Source organism: Pelobates fuscus, chromosome 1, assembly GCF_036172605.1.
Source record: "Pelobates fuscus isolate aPelFus1 chromosome 1, aPelFus1.pri, whole genome shotgun sequence".
In the NCBI taxonomy this organism is placed as follows: Eukaryota; Metazoa; Chordata; class Amphibia; order Anura; family Pelobatidae; genus Pelobates; species Pelobates fuscus.
In genome coordinates this window covers 404,739,742-404,759,352 of record NC_086317.1, presented here as the reverse complement: position 1 = coordinate 404,759,352, position 19,611 = coordinate 404,739,742, and the positions used below count along the sequence as shown (strand labels likewise).

The 19,611-nt window shown below is 39.7% G+C and overlaps 1 protein-coding gene across 1 annotated transcript in view; it reads right to left on the bottom strand.

Moving 5' to 3' along the window:
• SCN8A (sodium voltage-gated channel alpha subunit 8) overlaps positions 1-19,611 on the bottom strand; it is a 143,490-nt gene that overhangs the window by 67,365 nt on the left and 56,514 nt on the right. Inside the window, exons 3-5 of the mRNA XM_063428129.1 lie at positions 18,101-18,219; positions 15,688-15,777; positions 7,871-7,999 (exon numbers count right to left, since the gene is read on the bottom strand). Of these exons, the coding sequence (XP_063284199.1) occupies positions 7,871-7,999; positions 15,688-15,777; positions 18,101-18,219 (338 nt within the window). The remainder of the gene's footprint in view (positions 1-7,870; positions 8,000-15,687; positions 15,778-18,100; positions 18,220-19,611) is intronic.

Sequence of the window (19,611 nt, the reverse complement as noted above, 5' to 3'; positions counted from 1 at the left end):
GTTCCACATCTCCAGCAGTGTGAGGGGACTGTCTTGTACATTTTATGAAGCCTTTGTGGAGTTAGGTACCACCTGTACACCAGTTTTTTGTGCGCTTCAAAATGGGAATAACACTGTGTCAGCCCTCTAAGTGCATTTAGAGAAGCTAGTATTTCCCTATTGGATAATATTGCACATTCCGCTATCCACTGTGTTACAAACGTAGGGGTTGGAGGTGGTGAGATTCGTAGAATGGTTTTGTAGCAGGCGGTAAGGGACTTGGGCTTTGTTGGGGTTCGCCAGCATCTGTCATATAAAGCCTCTAGTTCCTGCTGGCCAGGTTCGTGTACTATGGCTCCATGTGCAACATGGGTGGTAATGACGCTCCTGAGTTGCATATATAGAAATACTGAGGAGTTAGGTAGGTGAAATTCCCTTTGTAGCTCTGGAAAGGGTTTGATACGGTTCGGGAGAAGGACTTGATCTAGTGTGGTTATTCCCAATTTGGCCCATGAGTTCAGCGAGAGCCAAGGTGATACCGCTTTCAGGGCTGTTAAAGGGGAATGAGGATGATATTTGTGAGGTGTGGTTTGTTTTTGGCGTACCATGTCCCAATGATGCAGGGTTAGTGAAGTGGTTGGGAAGATTGTTACGTCCTTAGGGCGTAGTGGCTTGGGTGTCCAGAGCGTATTTACTAACGATATGGCAGTGAATTGATCAGCCTCCATATCGACCCATTGGTATACCCCCTTGGGTGTATGCAATTTCAATGCTGTTTCTAGGACGGCCGCTTTATAATATGTATGTATATCAGGTAGGCCTACTCCCCCCTCTGTCTGGTGGTTCTGGAGGAAGCGTTGGGATATTCTGGGTCTGTGAGCATCCCAGACATAAGAGGACAGCACCTTTTGGAGTGATTTAAAAAAACATAGGTGGGGCCCGTAAGTGTAAGAGACGAAAAACGTATAGTATTTTGGGAAGGAGGACCATTTTTACTGTGTTGATTCTGCCCAGCCAAGTTAGCTTGACTCGTTTCCACCGTAGGCATTCAGATTTGCATAGGTTTAGAAGTGGTTTATAATTGTATCGGAATAGTTGCTCAGTCGTGGGCGCGATTTTGACTCCCAGATATGTGACGTAGTCTGACCTCCAGTCAAAGTCATAAGTGTTATTGAGTCTCTGAGTGAGATATTTAGTAAGGCCTATGGGTAGTGCTTGAGTTTTCGTTTGGTTTAATTTATAATATGTCAGACTGCCATAGTGTTTCAAGAGTGACATCAAGGTGGGCAGAGATGAGGGTACTTCGCTCAACGTTAAAAGAATATCGTCCGCGAACATGGACAACTTATGTTCCGATTTGCCCACCATCATGCCTCTAATTTCGGGTTGACGTCTAATTATATGTGCCAGCGGTTCCAAAGATAGGACAAATAAGAGCGGGGATAAAGGGCACCATTGGCGTGTGCCGTTGGTTATTTTGAATGGGGTGGAGAGGAAGCCCGCATTGGAAACCCGGGCTGTCGGGGCGTTGTATAATGCCATAATGCCTGAAATTATAGGTGTGGTAAAGCCAAACGCCTGTAAGACCCGTTGCATGTAGTCCCAGTTGAGCCTGTCAAAGGCCTTCTCTGCATCTAATGCTAAGAGAAGGCCTGTGCTCCCGTTGGTATGTGTGTGGGATAAAATATTCAAGATTGTTCTTGTATTGTCCGAGCCTTGTCTCGTTTTGACAAAGCCTGACTGGTCATTGTGTATTAATGTGGGGAGGATGGCAGACATCCTGTTGGCTAGGAGTTTGGCGTACAGTTTGACGTCTACATTCAGTAGAGATATAGGTCTAAAATTCTGGCATTGTGTTTGGGATTTGCCTGGTTTTGGGAGAGTGGAGATGTGGGCTGTTAGCATTTCTGGGGGCAAGGTTCCTTGTGAATAGCAGTGGTTAAAGAGTGTGGATAGGTGTGGCGATAGAACCGGGGCAAAAGTTTGGTAATACAAGTTGGTATAGCCATCTGGGCCTGGTGCCTTGTGTTTTGGGAGCTGCTTAATTGTAAAGTCTATTTCTTGGGTGGTAAATGGTGCAGTGAGGGAAGCTATGTCTTCTGGGGATAGTTTGGGTAAATCGGTTTGTGCTAGGAAATTGAGGATGTCCTAGAGTTTGCTATAGTAGCTTGCAAAAGCATCAACTATGTTTTGGGGATTTGTGAGTTTCTGATTTGTTGCTGTGACGATGTACGCTATTCTGGAGTGGGCTGCGCGTGCTTTAAGTCGTGCAGCTAATAGCGCACCCGCTTTGTTCCCTTGTGAGAAAAAATTATGTTTATAGCGTTGAAGTATGTAGGTAGTTTTGGCTTGTTCCAGGGTTTTGAGTTTGGTATGTAGTATGGAGAGTTTGTGACGTAATGTTTGCGTGGGATGCGCTTTATTTTTGTGTGTGAGGTCTGTAATCTGGGCAATTAAGGTAGAGTAGTCTTTGAGTCTTTGTTTTTTAGCATGACTACCTGCTCTAATCATGAGACCCCTTAGTACTGCCTTGTGCGCTAGCCAAACAGTAGTCATGTCCATATCGGGGGTTAGATTCGTCTTAAAGTAGTCGGTGAGGTCTACCTTGAGTTGATCTACAATTTTAGGGTCTCTCAACAGGGAGTCATTCAGTCTCCATGATCCTTTGCCCACCGCAGAGCATTGTTCCTTCAAAGTGAGGGTAATTGGGGCATGGTCTGACCAGGTTACAAGACCTATATTTGTCGCCTGAACTGCGTGCATCAGCGTTGTTGGGATTAAGAATCTGTCGATTCTGGTGTATGTGTTGTGTGCTAGGGAATGAAAGGTATAATCTCTTTCTAGCGGATGGAGGACTCTCCAGGGGTCTAGAAAGTTGTGTTGAAGAATTTGATTACAGAGCGACGACGCCGTTTTGTGTGATTTACGTGCTGATGCGTTGGGTAGCCTAGCAGTGGATGAGGAGTCCAGAAAACTGTCTAGGAGGAAATTAGTATCGCCTCCTATGACAGTAGTTCCGAATCTATGTGCGTTCGCTAGAGCGAAGATTTTGTCCATAAATTCAACCTGATTAGTATGTGGGCCATAAATGTTGATAAGCGTGTATGGATCGTTGTTTATATAACATTGGAGAAGCAAGTATCTGCCATTTTTGTCACTCGTTTTCTTAAGTAATGAGAAGGCTACCCCTTTTCCTATCAGGATAGACACACCTCGTTTCTTTTTCTTGTAACATGAATGGAAATCGTGGGGGAATGCATTGGAGCAGAATTTGGGACGTGCGCCCCATTTAAAATGGGTCTCTTGGTAGAAGGCGATTTGGGCTTTGTGTTTTTTTGCTTCTTCAAGCGCCATTCTACGCTTATGTGGCGAGTTTAGGCCTTTCGTGTTCAGAGATAGAATCGTGAGTATCATGGTGATGGTATGGGAGCAGTTGCTGTGCCGGCCAGTGGTGGGAGCAAGCTCCCCAGCTGGGGGGTTGTAGCGCCTATATTAGGGTCTCCTACGCGGACATTATGCAAATGCGGTTGTGGCATAAGAAATGTGCTGCCCAAAGTGTGGAGGACCTTGGGTACTAACGTATTATGTGGTTGAAGTGCTTTTTTGACACTTTGCATCATTTGTTTGGTGGGGGAGGGTAGGAAGAAGGGTAACAGAAACACATAGAGTGTTGAAACAAATAAGTATGGAGAACTATATACAAAAAAACGCCGATCGCGGTAATGAAAAGGCTCTGTTGAGCCTAGTGGGGTGGTGAGAGTTGAGAAGTCTAACAACCCTGGTGTGTTAGATAATTAGGGGTAGCTTTAATTTTGTTTGTGGTTCTGTACACTTATATGATCACTTATATGGTCACTTATATGATCACAGTCTAGTGGGGAGAGCATTACGTGGTCCGTCAGGACAAAAAACAATGGATGCTGTGCTTTGAACCGCGTATATACGCAATAAAATAGACAGTATATTCCAGCGAAGCACAGAGACCGTATGGGGATCCCTCTGTACCCAGTGCGTCACTGCCACGGCTAGGCCCAGGTCGAGAGCCCCGGCGCGGCAGCAAGGCCTAGCCCCCGCGGCTGCTCACTAAATGATAATAGGTACAGCATGTGGGAAACGTGTAACTCGTACTTAGTGGAATGTGGAGCTGTAGGGTGAAAGGAGTAGGGGTGGAGCACAATGCATATACACATTAAAATAAACAGTATATCCCCATGAAACACAGAGCTCGTGGGGGGACCTCTCCCCACCATGCCCAGTGCGTCATTGCCACGGCTGGGCCCCGGCCGGGGGCCCCGGCGTGGCAACAAGGCACAACGCATATCCACATTAAAACAGACAGTATATCTCTGTGAAACCTAGAGACTACAGAGAGATCCCTCCCCATCGCACTCAGCACATCACCGCCATGGTCGGGCCCAGGTCGAGGACCCGGCATGGCAGCAATGCTCAGCCACAACGGCTGCTCATGAAATGGTGGTAGGTACAACATAAGGGAAACGTCTAGCTAGTACACAGTGTGATGCGAAGCTATAGGGCGAAGAGTGTAGGGGTGGAACACAGTGTATATACACATTAAAATAGACAGTATATCTCAGTGAAACATAGAGATTTCAAAGAGGTCGCCCCCTTCCCTACCCATTGCGTCACTGCCATGGCCGGGCCCGAGTCGGGGGCCCCGGCATGGCAACAAGGCTTAGCCTCAGCGGCTGATCGTTAAACGGTAATAGGTATAACAGAAGGGGAATGTATAGCCAATCCATAGTGTAATGTGGAGCTATAGGGCGGAACGTGTAGGGGTGGAACACATTGTATGTATACACTGAGATAAACAGTACCCATCAGTAAAACATATGAACACAGAGAGATCTCTCCTCCCCACTCCCAGTGCGTCACTGCCATGACCAGGCCCAGGTCAAGGGCCCCGGCATGGCAACAAGGCTCAGCCACAGCGGCTGTGTAATAAACAATGAAAGGTACAACCTACGGAGTACTTATAACTGGTACCCAGTGTGATGCGGAGCCATAGGGCGGAAAGAGGGTGTACAGTCCTTGACCCTGACAGATAAAACTGTTGGGCTAGTGTGCTCAATTATAGTAAGAGGTAGAGAGTCAGTTCATTTCACTTATCTGCAGACACCATGTTCCAGTCTGACGTTATTTTTCTCGGGGACCTTGATCTTTGCGGTTTCGCTTGAGCAATTTGCTCGGCAAGTTTCGATAGATTGATGTCCCATTCTTTCAGGAGCCTCATTCCTTCTTCCATTGTAGTGATGTGGTAGTCTGCACCGTTGCGGCGGATGATTAAGCGTGTTGGAAATCCCCATCTGTAAAGGACGTTGGCGTCTCTCAGGGATTTGGTGATGCTTGCTAGTTATTTTCGCTTCAGCAGGGTTGCGGCCGAGAGATCAGTGAAGAGGTGAACGCTTGCAAATTCTTCCGGTAGTGCCTTCGTGATCCTTGCGGCTCTCATTACTTTATCTTTGCTGGTGTAGTAATGGAGTTTTGCAATGGTGTCTCTTGGGACCGAAGCCGGAAGAGATTTAGGCTTTGGCAGGCGGTGTATACGATCAATTAGGCACTCCTGCTGTGTCAAGTCGGGGACCAATGCTTGGAACAGGCGCGCAGCGTAGGAGGGAAGGTCTTGGGGTAGAACCTCTTCGGGAATACCGTGGAGGCGGATAGTGCTGCGCCTATCCCTGTCCTCATGGTCCGCAACTTTGTTCGTGAGGGAGTCCAATTTGGCTCCTAGTTCTGTATAGGCAGCTGCCAGCGTGTTATGAGCAGAGATGATTTCCTCTGTCTTGTCTTCAAGATGCGCCGTCCTGTCTCCGAGCGCTTGGATTTCCGTTTTGATGTCTCGCGACAGTTTCATCATGTCGGCTTGGAGAGATGTTTTCAAGGTTTGCAGCATTTTGTGGATGGAGAGGTCGGTTGCAGGTGTTGCCGCCGGTTCCGAGATGGAGGTGAGGTCGCTGCGGTCCGAGTATGCGGAAGGCGAGTACTGCGCGCCGGCGCCATCTTGGGCCTGTGCGCGTGGTGGCGTCAGTGCCGAAACTTGTAATGCAGGCTGTTTATGTTTCAGTTTTCTGGCTGATCTTGATGCCATGCTGTACCCGGGCACCGCTGTGTGTCGGTGTGAAGTTTTGGGGTACCCACTGCTTGTCAAATCGCTGTGCAGGGTTGGTGTCTCACGGAGCTAGACGTTCATGCGACTTTCTCGGTGAGCTGTCAGGCCACGCCCCCCAGTATCGCTTTTTTTAACAGACACACTATGGTAAAATATATATTATTTTGACTGTCTTTTTTTATTGAACACTGTTATATGAATGCATCCCTTTACAATTTTTTATAACTTTATTTTTCTTCAGTTCTTCAACTTGATCCATGATACAAAAAGTGGGTGTTCATATTCCAAAAATGGAGGAATTGTAACAGTTCACACATTGAGACCAGTTGTAACATTTTGTCCTCCATGGGACATTTTCTTTAAGTAAATCTGCTCATATGCTTCCACAGAATTTGAATTCTTATGCACGTAACATACTTCAGCTTTTTGTTTTTTTTCCTTAAAGATATTTGAAAAGATTATTCCAGCATTAAAAAGGTTATTTTTGTGTCTTAATGTAATTTAACAAAATTGAGGTCTACTATTTGTTATCCAGGGATATGTAAAAATTGTTCAAGGATCTGAAAACTTTAGCAAGGCAAAATAATTCTAGCAGGTGTTTTTCTGCACCTATTAGAATTTAAAAATGGCGATCATAATTGTTAGGAAACAATATAGTAAAACAAACCTATGCCGATGAGCATCTCTGGAGGTCTAATTCAAGTAACAAGGGCAGATCTCCCTACTTGGGGAGAGTCTACACTGAACATTCCAACAATTATTGCATTTAAGTTTGGATACCATTACTGTACAGTAACAGGGAACACATATAAAAATTATATATCAAAGTGGGAGAAAATTGTTTAATTTCTTATCTTTTTTTTTTCTTTTTTTTTTAAAGCAAGACTTTTAGTGACCTCACTAACATTGCTACGATGGCTAAATATATTTTACAATAGATTTACTCCTCAGTGTTATCTCTATATTTTTTAAAAGGACACAAAGCAGATCCAGAACAGTATTCCTCTTTTTACCAAAAATCTCCAAATGGAATCTCAGTGGATCAAATCAATCAAAGGAACACACTGGGCATCACAATCACTTCATCTATTTAAAGTGGTTATGATGGCAAGAGGGCTCTGGGGCTGTCCCTCAGTTCACTGTTTTACAGTTTACTTAGTGAACTAGGGTCTCTGCCCACCAGTGGCAATTTCCTACCATTTCTGCTTTGGCCATCATGTCCTTGTTAACCAGAGTGGTGATGGGACATTGCTAGGGTCACTGTCACATAAGTGCCCTCAGCACTATTGCTGCTACCAGTTGCACGTATGGCCAGTTTAATTCTGTTATATTTACTGTAGTACACTACAGTCCTTATTGTTTATAGGTTAGTTTTAAGAGGAAATGAGTTCCATTAGTCTTATATGACTTATCTCTATATTTGTCATTACAGCTGCTATTGTTCTGGTTGGTAATTCGTGACTTCTGATTTCCTAAAAGGTGTAGTATAACGCTAGAGATAGACAGGAATCTTTATCTCTCTCTAATATCCAGGGTGAGATATAGCCCTTCAATGTCTTGTGAAGATTTCCCATAGGGGTGAAGTCACTGCACGTATTTTATTGGTTTTCCCCAAGCAACAGCAATAGCCAATTCTTAATAAAAAAAAAAAATGTAACAAACACATCTTGAATGTATTAAATAATTCTACCTACTGACTTGAACAATCACAAGCAATGACATTTTAAATCACAGATAATGTAAAAAAAGATATTGAAAACTTACGCCATCGAAATAACGCTGAAATCTAACCAGTTCCATGGGTCCCTCAAAAACGTAAAGCTGTCTATGCAAAAACCTCTTGCAATGATTTTTACAAGTGATTCAAATGTATAAATTCCAGTGAAGGTGTACCTGTTGAAATAGTGAAAGCATTTTAAATATTGCACAATTGGTTTTACATTTTCATACATACTTGCATATTCAGCATACATATATAATAATGAGTTAAACTTTACACATTTAGTTACATGAAGGAAGAAAGGAAATAAAACAATGAAAGAAGGAATTACACATAGGTGCGAATGCATAATGGGCATTGGAGGAGAACGTGCATGGAATTCTAAAGTGCCCTACACTGAAGAAATCTCATATTCCCACACAACTGTCAATCTTTCTTCTTGTGAAATTTCTTGGAGTCGGGGTAGCATTCAAACCTGCAAGTCCTGGTGAGCTAGCACTGGTGGGAAAAAACTCTCTTTAATGTATCTGTAATATGCTTAGTTTGTTTTTCATTTCTTTTATTTTTAACAAACAGTGTGAATCGTGGTATGACATAAAACAAAACCAAAATTCACTGTAGTGATTATGATGATAGGAGTTTCCTGGAGGAACTGCATCCAGCTTCTGCAGGGCTGCATAAGGCGGATGCCAGTCCTGCTGGTCAGTCATTGGCTTAAAGAAAAGGAAGGGATAACAGGTGTAGCGCTCTAATGGTAGTGGATATATTGGAACGATTAAATAAATCCTTGCTGTACCTTGATAGGTCATATACACTTATGGGTAGTCTCACTATATTCAGGTCAACCTTAAACAAAAAACACAAATATACAGAACATAGTGTAACCTGTATACAGAGTGTAAATCAAAAAGAAGTGCGTTGATCACTAACTCACACTTTAAAGAGCTATCACACTAGCTCAGGTATATGCGCCTTAGGGTCCGTAGAGGCGACCCTCACCCTCCTTTAGGTCCAAGTTTTCTCCAGGTGCAGTGTCCTAGGTAATGGGTATAGGAGGGAACATATAGCGTAGTACAGTCTATGTATATAGGAGGTATAGTACGAGGTAATGTTTATATACTCACAAACCCTGAGCCAATATATCGGCTCGCTTCATAAGGTGTATGTGGTTAAGGACCACATTCCTTCTTTGTAAAAGCAGGTAGGAATAAAAGCCGTAAGTGTGAAAAATATATATATGTAATTTATTATGTATAAAAAATAGTATAACATGTAACTTTAAAAATAGTATGCAGATAAAATAACACTAGTGGCTATAGTCCAAAAAAGCAATTCTGTCTGCTCACTGTTCATCCAGGACGCGTTTCACCAAATTGGCTTCCTCAGCTGGAAAAATGTTCAGAAGACATTGTGGACTCCTTCCTGCTTATATACCTTTGTTGATTGTGGGCTTCAGGCTTGTATTTTTCGCGGGCAATCTCCATGGGAACGGAGATGCCCTGCGTTTCAAGCCTCCTCTTCGTTTGGCTGCTTCCGGGTATGGTCACTTCCGGTTTCGGCTCCATTAGCATCATGCGTTCCACGGTGCGTTCCACAGTGCGTTCCACCTGTATGGCCGTATTAAAACTGTCCTGTGCCATTTTAGTGGATATAGTCCTCGGAAAATTCATAAAGATACATCAGAGAGAGCAGTAATTCATCCAGTATTGATACATTATCTTATGTATCCCTAGTGATAGAGCAATATATATATATACATATATATATATATATATATATATATTTTTATAACATGTGTGGCTCACAATTTCATCTATACTGCAGGAGCAGGGGCAAAAAAAAGGGGACAGGCAATAATCTAAGAATATAAAAATATAAAAAATGAGCTTTATAAAGACCCTAGTGTATTTCATACTAGGTGAAGACATACAGGATATATGTGGAACCAAATAAATAAAAGTTCATAAAAAATGAATGGGTAGGAGCAACCCTATATATGAAAAAAACTCCAAGTGCAATAAATGAACCCCAGAACAAACAAGTCTAAAAAAGGGAGGTATAGTCGAGGCTTATCAATATATATATATATATATATATATATATATATATATATATGACCCATAAAATCAAATGAAGAGGCTTAATAAGACAAACTAGTACCATAAAAAATGCACTTACGGGGGCGGGGCCTGACAGGCATGGAGGAGAGACGTGTATGGAGGGAGCTCCTCTCCTATGCCGACTAATAAGCAAATTTCTGCCTAACCCAGCTTGATTTGGGTCGAACCCAGGGCCTCACCTACTACTTACTCCAGCTAAGGAACAAGGCAGGACCCAAAGATTCGACGCGAGCCCATCTGTTGAACGTCTCGGAACATGCGGCCTAGGTTGCTCCGGGCGGGAGAGGCGGCCGATCTCCCGGTCTGGGGTTACACGACGGCACTTACTGGAAAACAGATGCCCCGTTTCCCCCCCCTATGGACCGGTGGGGGTGATCCCGGTCCACCCCTGGGAGGCTGCCCTGTTCACACAGAACCATGGGGTGAAGCCATGTCAGCTCACACACAAACCATCAACCTACCTAAGATGGCGGCTGCCACGAGGACCCCCAGCAACACGGGGGAAAGGCAAGATGTCATGTCCAGACTGGACAAAATCTTTGAAGATTTCTGGCAGAGATTGGAGAGCAGAATGCAGCATCCCCCCTTAAAACAACCGGGTAGCTGCTCTACATCACGGCAAACACAAACCAAGCGGCAGCCTGTGGCTCCAGCAGCACGCAGACCCCCAACATGGCGGCGAACCGCAAAGAGCCCACCGTTCCAACGCAGGAAGACTACCGAGAGGATCGCGCTGCGGACTATCACGGAGAACCATCAACGAACTGCGGTGCCGGGAACAAACCCAATCTGGTCACAAGAAACAACCTGGGGGCACCAACAGAGACTCAGAGGACTGCCGTCCCTCTTAAAGCAGCAGGACAATGCGATACCACTGTCCGGCATAGGCTGATACAGGTGCTAGGATAGCATGACGACGAGCTGTTGTCCTTTTACGACACTACTATCCTACACCCTTGAACTCCTGTGACACCACATCTTTTTTCCTAAGCTCTGGTATCACCCCTGGCACACTTTGTTTTTTACCACATGCAACTAGCCAGCCAGGAGCCTCCCTGGGAAATCTCACTGTTTAATATTCATGTTGATGTATGCAGGTCTATATCTTTAGCCTTGAGAATATATGTGTCTTAGAAACACTACTTGCCGACTATCTATATGAAGTAATTTGCGTAGACACGTTAAACATACTTGTTTTAATAACCCAAAAATGTGTGCTAACTTACTCTAATCGCCATGCAACTGTCTTAAACAGTTTTATATTTTTGCAACGTACTGTTAAGCTACGATATAAGCCTCAAATAGATAACTCTTGTACTTACTTGTAACGTTAAGCTTGGTTATATATGTTAAAAATGTGCAAATAACTCATGCCACTGACTAAACTGACTGCATATGCAAATGAACGCTGTTGTGGCGTCTTGACAATGCGTGTACCTACCTGCACAATAAAAATAAAGAATTAAAAAAAAAATGCACTTACTATATAAAAGAGGAATAATAAGAGGAGTAAATAAAATCAATCAATTAAAAAATGACACATTTCAAAATCTGAATTTAGACCGTTAGGGATAAGGCTGTTTAATTTGAAAATCCATTCCATTTCTACTTTGCTGAGTTTTAAATTGAAATTACCTCCTCTCCAATCTTTAGATATCTTATTGATTCCCCAAAACATTGCACCTTTTATCTCACAATTATGATGTGTTTTGTAGTGTAATGACACGCTGTGTTTTTCAAAGCCTTTACTGATATTTCGACCGTGTTCTTCTATTCTTAGGTGTAGAGCTCTTGTGGTCTTACCTATATAGTTTAGCCCACATGGGCATTGTATGAGGTAGATAAGGTTTTTCGAATGGCATGTTATAAATTCTTTAATCGGATATTCTAGCCCTTCATTACATATGAATTTTTTATGTGCCTTTTTTTATTTTCCGTTCTTTTACAGGCTAAACACATCCCACAACCAAAAAAACCTTTTTCTGTGTTTAAAAAAGTCATACCAGTATTGGGTTTGTCTTTTATAAAGCTGGAAGTTAGGGACTTCTTTAAATTATTGACTCCTCTGTGAATAAAGCGAGGTTTCTCCGGAAGAAAGGTCTTTAAAGCTGGATCTTGGAGGAGGATGTGCCAGTATTTTGACACAGTCCTCCTTATTCTATAATTATTAGAGCTATAACTACATATAAACGGAATTCCATTATTGGCAAGTTCCTCTTTCTTTTTATATTGTAAGATGCTAGTTCTCTCTATTTCTTTAATTTCCTGTCTTGATATTTCTAATTTCGTTTCTTCATACCCCTTTTCTATGAAATCTGATTTGATTTTATTGGACTGAATTTCAAACATTTCTACATCTGTGCAATTCCTTCTTATTCTAAGGAATTGCCCCTTGGGGGCATTTTCTAACCATGGTAGGAAGTGACAACTATCTCTTCCTATAAAACTATTGGCTTCAACAGTTTTGAAATGATTCTTTGTTTTAATAGAACTGTTCTCTCTCTATATATGTAAATCTAGAAAGATTACTTCTTTTTTAAATATTTTAAATTCCAATACATGGGGGATTCAACTAACAAGTAATTGGAGTAAAAAAGAAGTAATCGAAGAAGTCGAAATATCAGTAAAGGCTTTAAAAAACACAGCGTGTCATTACACTACAAAACCCATCATAATTGTGAGATAAAAGGTACAATGTTTTGGGGAATCAATAAGATATCTAAAGATTGGAGAGGAGGTAATTTCAATTTAAAACTCAGCAAAGTAGAAATGGAATGGATTTTCAAATTAAACAGCCTTATCCCTAACGGTCTAAATTCAGATTTTGAAATGTGTCATTTTTTAATCAATTGATTTTATTTACTCCTCTTATTATTCCTCTTTTATATAGTAAGTGCATTTTTTATGGTACTAGTTTGTCTTATTAAGCCTCTTCATTTGATTTTATGGGTCATATATATATATATATATATATATATATATATATATATATATATATATATATATATATTGATAAGCCTCGAATATACCTCCCTTTTTTAGACTTGTTTGTTCTGGGGTTCATTTATTGCACTTGGAGTTTTTTTCATATATAGGGTTGCTCCTACCCATTCATTTTTTATGAACTTTTATTTATTTGGTTCCACATATATCCTGTATGTCTTCACCTAGTATGAAATACACTAGGGTCTTTATACAGCTCATTTTTTATATTTTTATATTCTTAGATCATTGCCTGTCCCCTTTTTTTTGCCCCTGCTCCTGCAGTATAGATGAAATTGTGAGCCACACATGTTATAAAAATATATATATATATATATATATATATATATATATATATATATATATATATATATATATTGCTCTATCACTAGGGATACATAAGCTAATGTATCAATACTGGATGAATTACTGCTCTCTCTGATGTATCTTTATGAATTTTCCGAGGACTATATCCACTAAAATGGCACAGGACAGTTTTAATACGGCCATACAGGTGGAACGCACGGTGGAACGCACCATGGAACGCATGATGCTAATGGAGCCGAAACCGGAAGTGACCATACCCGGAAGCAGCCAAACGAAGAGGAGGCTTGAAACGCAGGGCATCTCCGTTCCCATGGAGATTTCCCGCGAAAAATACAAGCCTGAAGCCCACAATCAACAAAGGTATATAAGCAGGAAGGAGTCCACAATGTCTTCTGAACATTTTTCCAGCTGAGGAAGCCAATTTGGTGAAACGCGTCCTGGATGAACAGTGAGCAGACAGAATTGCTTTTTTGGACTATAGCCACTAGTGTTATTTTATCTGCATACTATTTTTAAAGTTACATGTTATACTATTTTTTATACATAATAAATTACATATATATATTTTTCACACTTACGGCTTTTATTCCTACCTGCTTTTACAAAGAAGGAATGTGGTCCTTAACCACATACACCTTATGAAGCGAGCCGATATATTGGCTCAGGGTTTGTGAGTATATAAACATTACCTCGTACTATACCTCCTATATACATAGACTGTACTACGCTATATGTTCCCTCCTATACCCATTACCTAGGACACTGCACCTGGAGAAAACTTGGACCTAAAGGAGGGTGAGGGTCGCCTCTACGGATATATACCTGAGCTAGTGTGATAGCTCTTTAAAGTGTGAGTTAGTGATCAACGCACTTCTTTTTGATTTACACTCTGTATACAGGTTACACTATGTTCTGTATATTTGTGTTTTTTGTTTAAGGTTGACCTGAATATAGTGAGACTACCCATAAGTGTATATGACCTATCAAGGTACAGCAAGGATTTATTTAATCGTTCCTATATATCCACTACCATTAGAGCGCTACACCTGTTATCCCTTCCTTTTCCACTATTTTTGATAGAAAGATAAGCACGGTGGTATAGCAGCTCACGAAAATATATATCTTTGGAACTATCCAGATTGTAAACCTATACACATAAGCGCTTGTACTTCCTATTCCATTGGCTTAAAGAATTGATCAAATAATTCTAAGAATCTGAGCAAAATATATATTATTAGAGCACATACTTTCCAACAGCTTTTTAACCTAAACATGTCATCCACAAATAGTGTGAATGACAAGTCCCCCATAAGGTGGGTACATGTTTAATCTACACATCATTCTAAAGAAATGATATATAATTACTTAACTGGACATGACAGAACACAGTTTTATTATGCTAACAATGGCCTAGATTTTATTCTACTGGCTCATAACAGTTGATAATTATTGAATTTTTTTTAGATGATTTTTTTCTTGTAAACCAATTTTGACTGGATTTAAAGGAACACTATAGCATTATGTATACTACCTCCCTTATATCCCTCCGCTGCCTTCCTGTGGATGGGGGCATTTCTACTAAACAGTGAGCAGCTGCGGCACAGCAGTTGGGGGCATAAAAGGAGATTTATCTTGTAAGAGTTCCTTATTTGGGGGCGGGGGGAGGGTATTTCTGTACTGGGGCATTAAACATACAGTGTTACCACATACAGTGTTACACTATATTTTTTTCTTGCTTTTAAGGTTTAACCAGCACACTACGTGGTTCCATATTGACAAAAACAAGATCTGGACCACCTTTTCCCCAAGTGACTTTTACTGACTTTCATTGTCTTTGGATACCATTTGATAAGACTAATTTTGTTTTATTTAAATATCTTTTATTTTGTATACCCCTACATGACCTTAAATGGGGGATATTTACTAAGCGCTGACATCATTATCTGCAAAGGATATGAGTTGATGAGCACATGTGCCTTAATTTGGAGGTTCCATGCACGATTCACATTTTAAATGAACAGCACTTTATAACAGAAATCATGATATGCAGAACTAAATGTCTTTAAGAACTGGAGTAGATTGTAAGCTCATGGGCACAGTTCCCTTCTCATTGAGTTTTCTGTGTGTCTAAATATTTTATTTGTATAATTACCAAAATTATTTTGCATAAATTGTAAAGTACTTTTAAAAAATTGTTAAATAAATATAATGCAATTTTAAATATACTAAATGTACTAATAAACTAAAATATAAATATGCATGCATACATAAAGCTTAATTTCATGCCAACAGAGTTTTATTTGATTAAAAAAAAGAAAGGCTATTAAAATGAAAATGTGCTTTGTAGTTAGGTTTCTATGAAATAAAAAACAGAACCAACAAATAATAAAGCCTGCATATTTGAATATATAAGTTTAAAGAGGTGTACTTACTCCACTTGTTTAGACCATTCTGGGGGATTACTAAAAGTCATGAAGACGCAGTTTGTCAAAATAGTACACATGATGATCATGCTAAATACTGTACAATGAAGTCAAGGAGATGCAACTAAAAATGTTTTACATAACTACAAATTATTTCATCCATCTTTCTAATATTTTCCTTTTACATATAAAACATATTTTTCATATATATTTGCTGGTGATTTTCTTTTTCTTCTCACATTATGGATCAGGTCTATTTTGGCAACTGAAGTGTTAATCCATTTCCGTAAAATAAGACTTTTAAAAATATGTGATGTGGGTAGGGAGGGACGGGTATGCAATGAAAATAGGGAGCGCTGGGTCATAAAGAGTGGAAGGGAGAGATGGGGCACACAGTGTGGAAGAAGAATGTGGCATGAAACATGGGAAGAAATGAAGGGGGCGTCCAACTGTGGAAAGAAGGAATGGAGCATGCAATAAGGAAATGGGGGATTGGATGGCAAGTGATGTACGTAGTAAATACCAGGAAAAGGACGGGTGATATGGAATGGAAGCAATGGGATGGAAAAACGGTAAAGAAAAAAATTAGAGAGAAAAGGAGCAGTGGATGGGGTTATTAGAAGGAACCCTAATTTTGATAGGGAATGCAGTTGGAGATAGATAGAGCAATAGGATGGAGGGGAGGCAAGTGTAAACGATAACGAGTAATGTAAAGGAGGGAATGTAAATGAAACAGATAAAGAATAATGGATTGGGAAAATGCAAGGAGATTGATTAAAAAAATTATTGGAGTGTAAGCAAAGACAAAAAAAAGCTATAGGATGGGAGAGAGAAGTAACAATGACATTGAGCAAAATCAGTGAGTTGTAAGGAGCATGGAAGAAATGTGTAAAAAGCAATGGAAAAGATAGAGGCAGAGCAAAGAATGCCAAAAAAGTATGTAGGAAAAGAATGTGAGTATTCTATAAAAGAGGGAAAGAGAGCATGGAAGAATAATAGAGGAAATCATGGGAAAGGGATGAAGTCACCAGGCCGGCAGAGAAGACAGCATTGGAGAGAGTGATTAGAGTACAATAGATAGAAGAAAGAACAGTGTTAAGAGATGCAGAGACCTAAGGCCTGGGGTGACTGACTGTGAGAGATCTGGGGACTGTGTGTAAGAGGCTAAGAGACTGATTGTAAGAAACCTGGAGACTAAACATAGGAGAGTACCTTGGGTTAAAAATGGGTCTTATATTCAATGGTTAGGGACCAATACTCTATAAGGCAGGGAAAACGTTACATTATTAACAGAATTGGGCCGAATACTCTGGTATTTTATAATTTAACACTTATTCTACCTCCCCTCTACAGTAATGTAAGATGTTACATGATTAAGTGAGTTGGGCAGAAACTTTATATTTTGTTGTGTTCACTGCCTAAATAGATTGCACTTTGCATCCTACCTGTTGATTTTGCTTTATAAGCACCTGGCAGCACAATATAAATATAATATACACATATACAAACCAAAACAGGATAAATACATTAAGCCCTTAAGGACCAAACTTCTGGAATAAAAGGGAATCATGACATGTCCCACATGTCATATGTCCTTAAGGGGTTAAAGGGCACCTGTTGTGACTCACCCCAATCTCCGATCCAGCACTGTTATGACCTCACCGAGGTGGGTTTACACTTCTGTAACACCCCCCTCTGGTTCCCCCTCTCTCCTCCCGCTGACTTGCTCTGCTTAGGAACGCTTCCCCAAGACGTGCAAACCTCCTCTGCAATGCTGGCTTCATTGTCAGCATGCAGCCGTCTAAACGGAGTGACATGACTCTGTTCCTATACTCTCTAGTCAGAGCTAGCAGAATCAGTTAGGGACTTACCATAGCAACTAGATCAAATGGGCTGTGGTTGCTATAAGTGGAGAGCTCAAAGACCACCAGTGGGAGGTCTTTTCTGCTCTCCCTTTTTAGTCAATTCTTTGGCATAGAGTCTATGCCTCAGAGTTGAATGACAGGTGGGAGAAAACCTTACCCACCTGTCACTCACTTTCACTGATGAGATTGGCTTATTTTGTAAAATAAACTTTGCCGAAGCTATTATACCTGCCAATCAAGTAGCCTGAATACTACTACCCAACACATATGTTAATTTTGTTCAAGTTGTGCTTCCAAGTTTATATGAATTTTTTTTTTACTACTTTTTAAGAAAATGTAATGGAAACACTTTCCCATACTTTATGAACAACTAAATATTTAATGTACCCTAAAGTTTAGTGTTGCATGCATATTTCTGAAACCCATAGCGGTTTTTCGCATGAGATACGCAGTTATGTTATCTAGAATTTACCTTTAAAATGTTACGTATTTTTCTAGGATGAACACACATTTCGAAGAAACACACACTTAAAATACACACAAAATAAAAAGGATATGAATGTATCAAAATTTTAATAGCGATTCTCCTAAATAGGTTAAAAGGGCTTATTATATACATGGAAGGTGCGGCACTAAATCTGAAGATCGTTTTTCCTTTGTTAAGTACTATAAAGGTCTGTGGAAAGAAAAAGAAAGACATTAGATATGAACAAAAAACCAAAAGTAAACAAACATGACTGTAAGTAAAATGATACAACATACCGTATACACTTATGATGAGCAATATGTATATGTAGCACAAACTCCATAAATGGTTTAAAACAACATTATTTTACAAATAAATTCACATACAGTTTCTGTATTGGATACTCTGTGAAATATGTAAAACAAAAAGTTCACCCATAAAAATTTCTATTTGTGATATTTGATATTCATGCATGTTTGTCAGATAAAAAAATAGTTTTGTACAACTAGTCTTCTTTTGTATTGTTGTCTTGATTTAGAATTTAACAAGAAATATTAATAAAACTAAATAAAAATATTAAAAAAGTAAAACATAAATAAAAAATGGCAACCCTTTGCTTATGTATACATACACACACATATAATCTATATATATAACATTATTTTTAAATTTAATCTGTAGAAATAAAAATTAAAAGCCAAGCTTTAGATTTTCTACATACTCAAACATAATAATGGCATCTTCATAATTGCAAAGAATTGAGCAATAGTTTGATATACATTTCATAAATAATGTATATAGTATACATTTAACTATAGAAATGTCAAGATAGAAGCAAAAGACTTAGCAAGGAAGCCAAACAGTGTTTTAATGTAAAGAGTTTGAGACTTATATATGGATTTCAAACACAAAAAAAAAAGTCTAGGTGCTGGACTTTCAAGACCTTATTTAACCATTTTACCAAATTTGTAAGGTGTCTCATCAAGGCTTTTTAACCCCTTAAGGACTGGACTGTTTTTGCGATGTTGTACATTTGCGACCAGGCATCTTTTTACACTTTTGTGGTGTTTGTGTTTAGCTGTAATTTTCCGCTCTCTCATTTACTGTTTCCATACAAATGATATATTGTTTTTTTCAGGACAAAAGGAGCTTTCTTTACATACCATTATTTATATAATCTCATGTAATTTAATTTTTAAAAAAAATGAAAAAATATGATGAAAAATTTTAAAAAAATACATGTTTTTTTACTTTTATGTGAAAAATCTTTTACTCATCTACAAAAGCGAATGAAAAAAACTACTAAATAGATTCAAAATTTTGTCCTGAGTTTAAAAATACCCAGTGTTTACATGCTTTTTGCTATTTTTTTGCATGTTATAGGGCTATAAGTACAACTAGGATATTGCGGTTTCAAAACATAAATTTTTAAAATGTATCAATAGTGACATTGTAACACTATTATCTGTCATAAATCGCTGAATAACACCCCACATGTACATATTTTTTTTTAAAGTAGACAACACAGGGTATTCAATATGGGTTATGTCCAGACTTTTTTTAGTAGCCACTTAGTCGCAAACACTGGCCAAAGTTAGCATT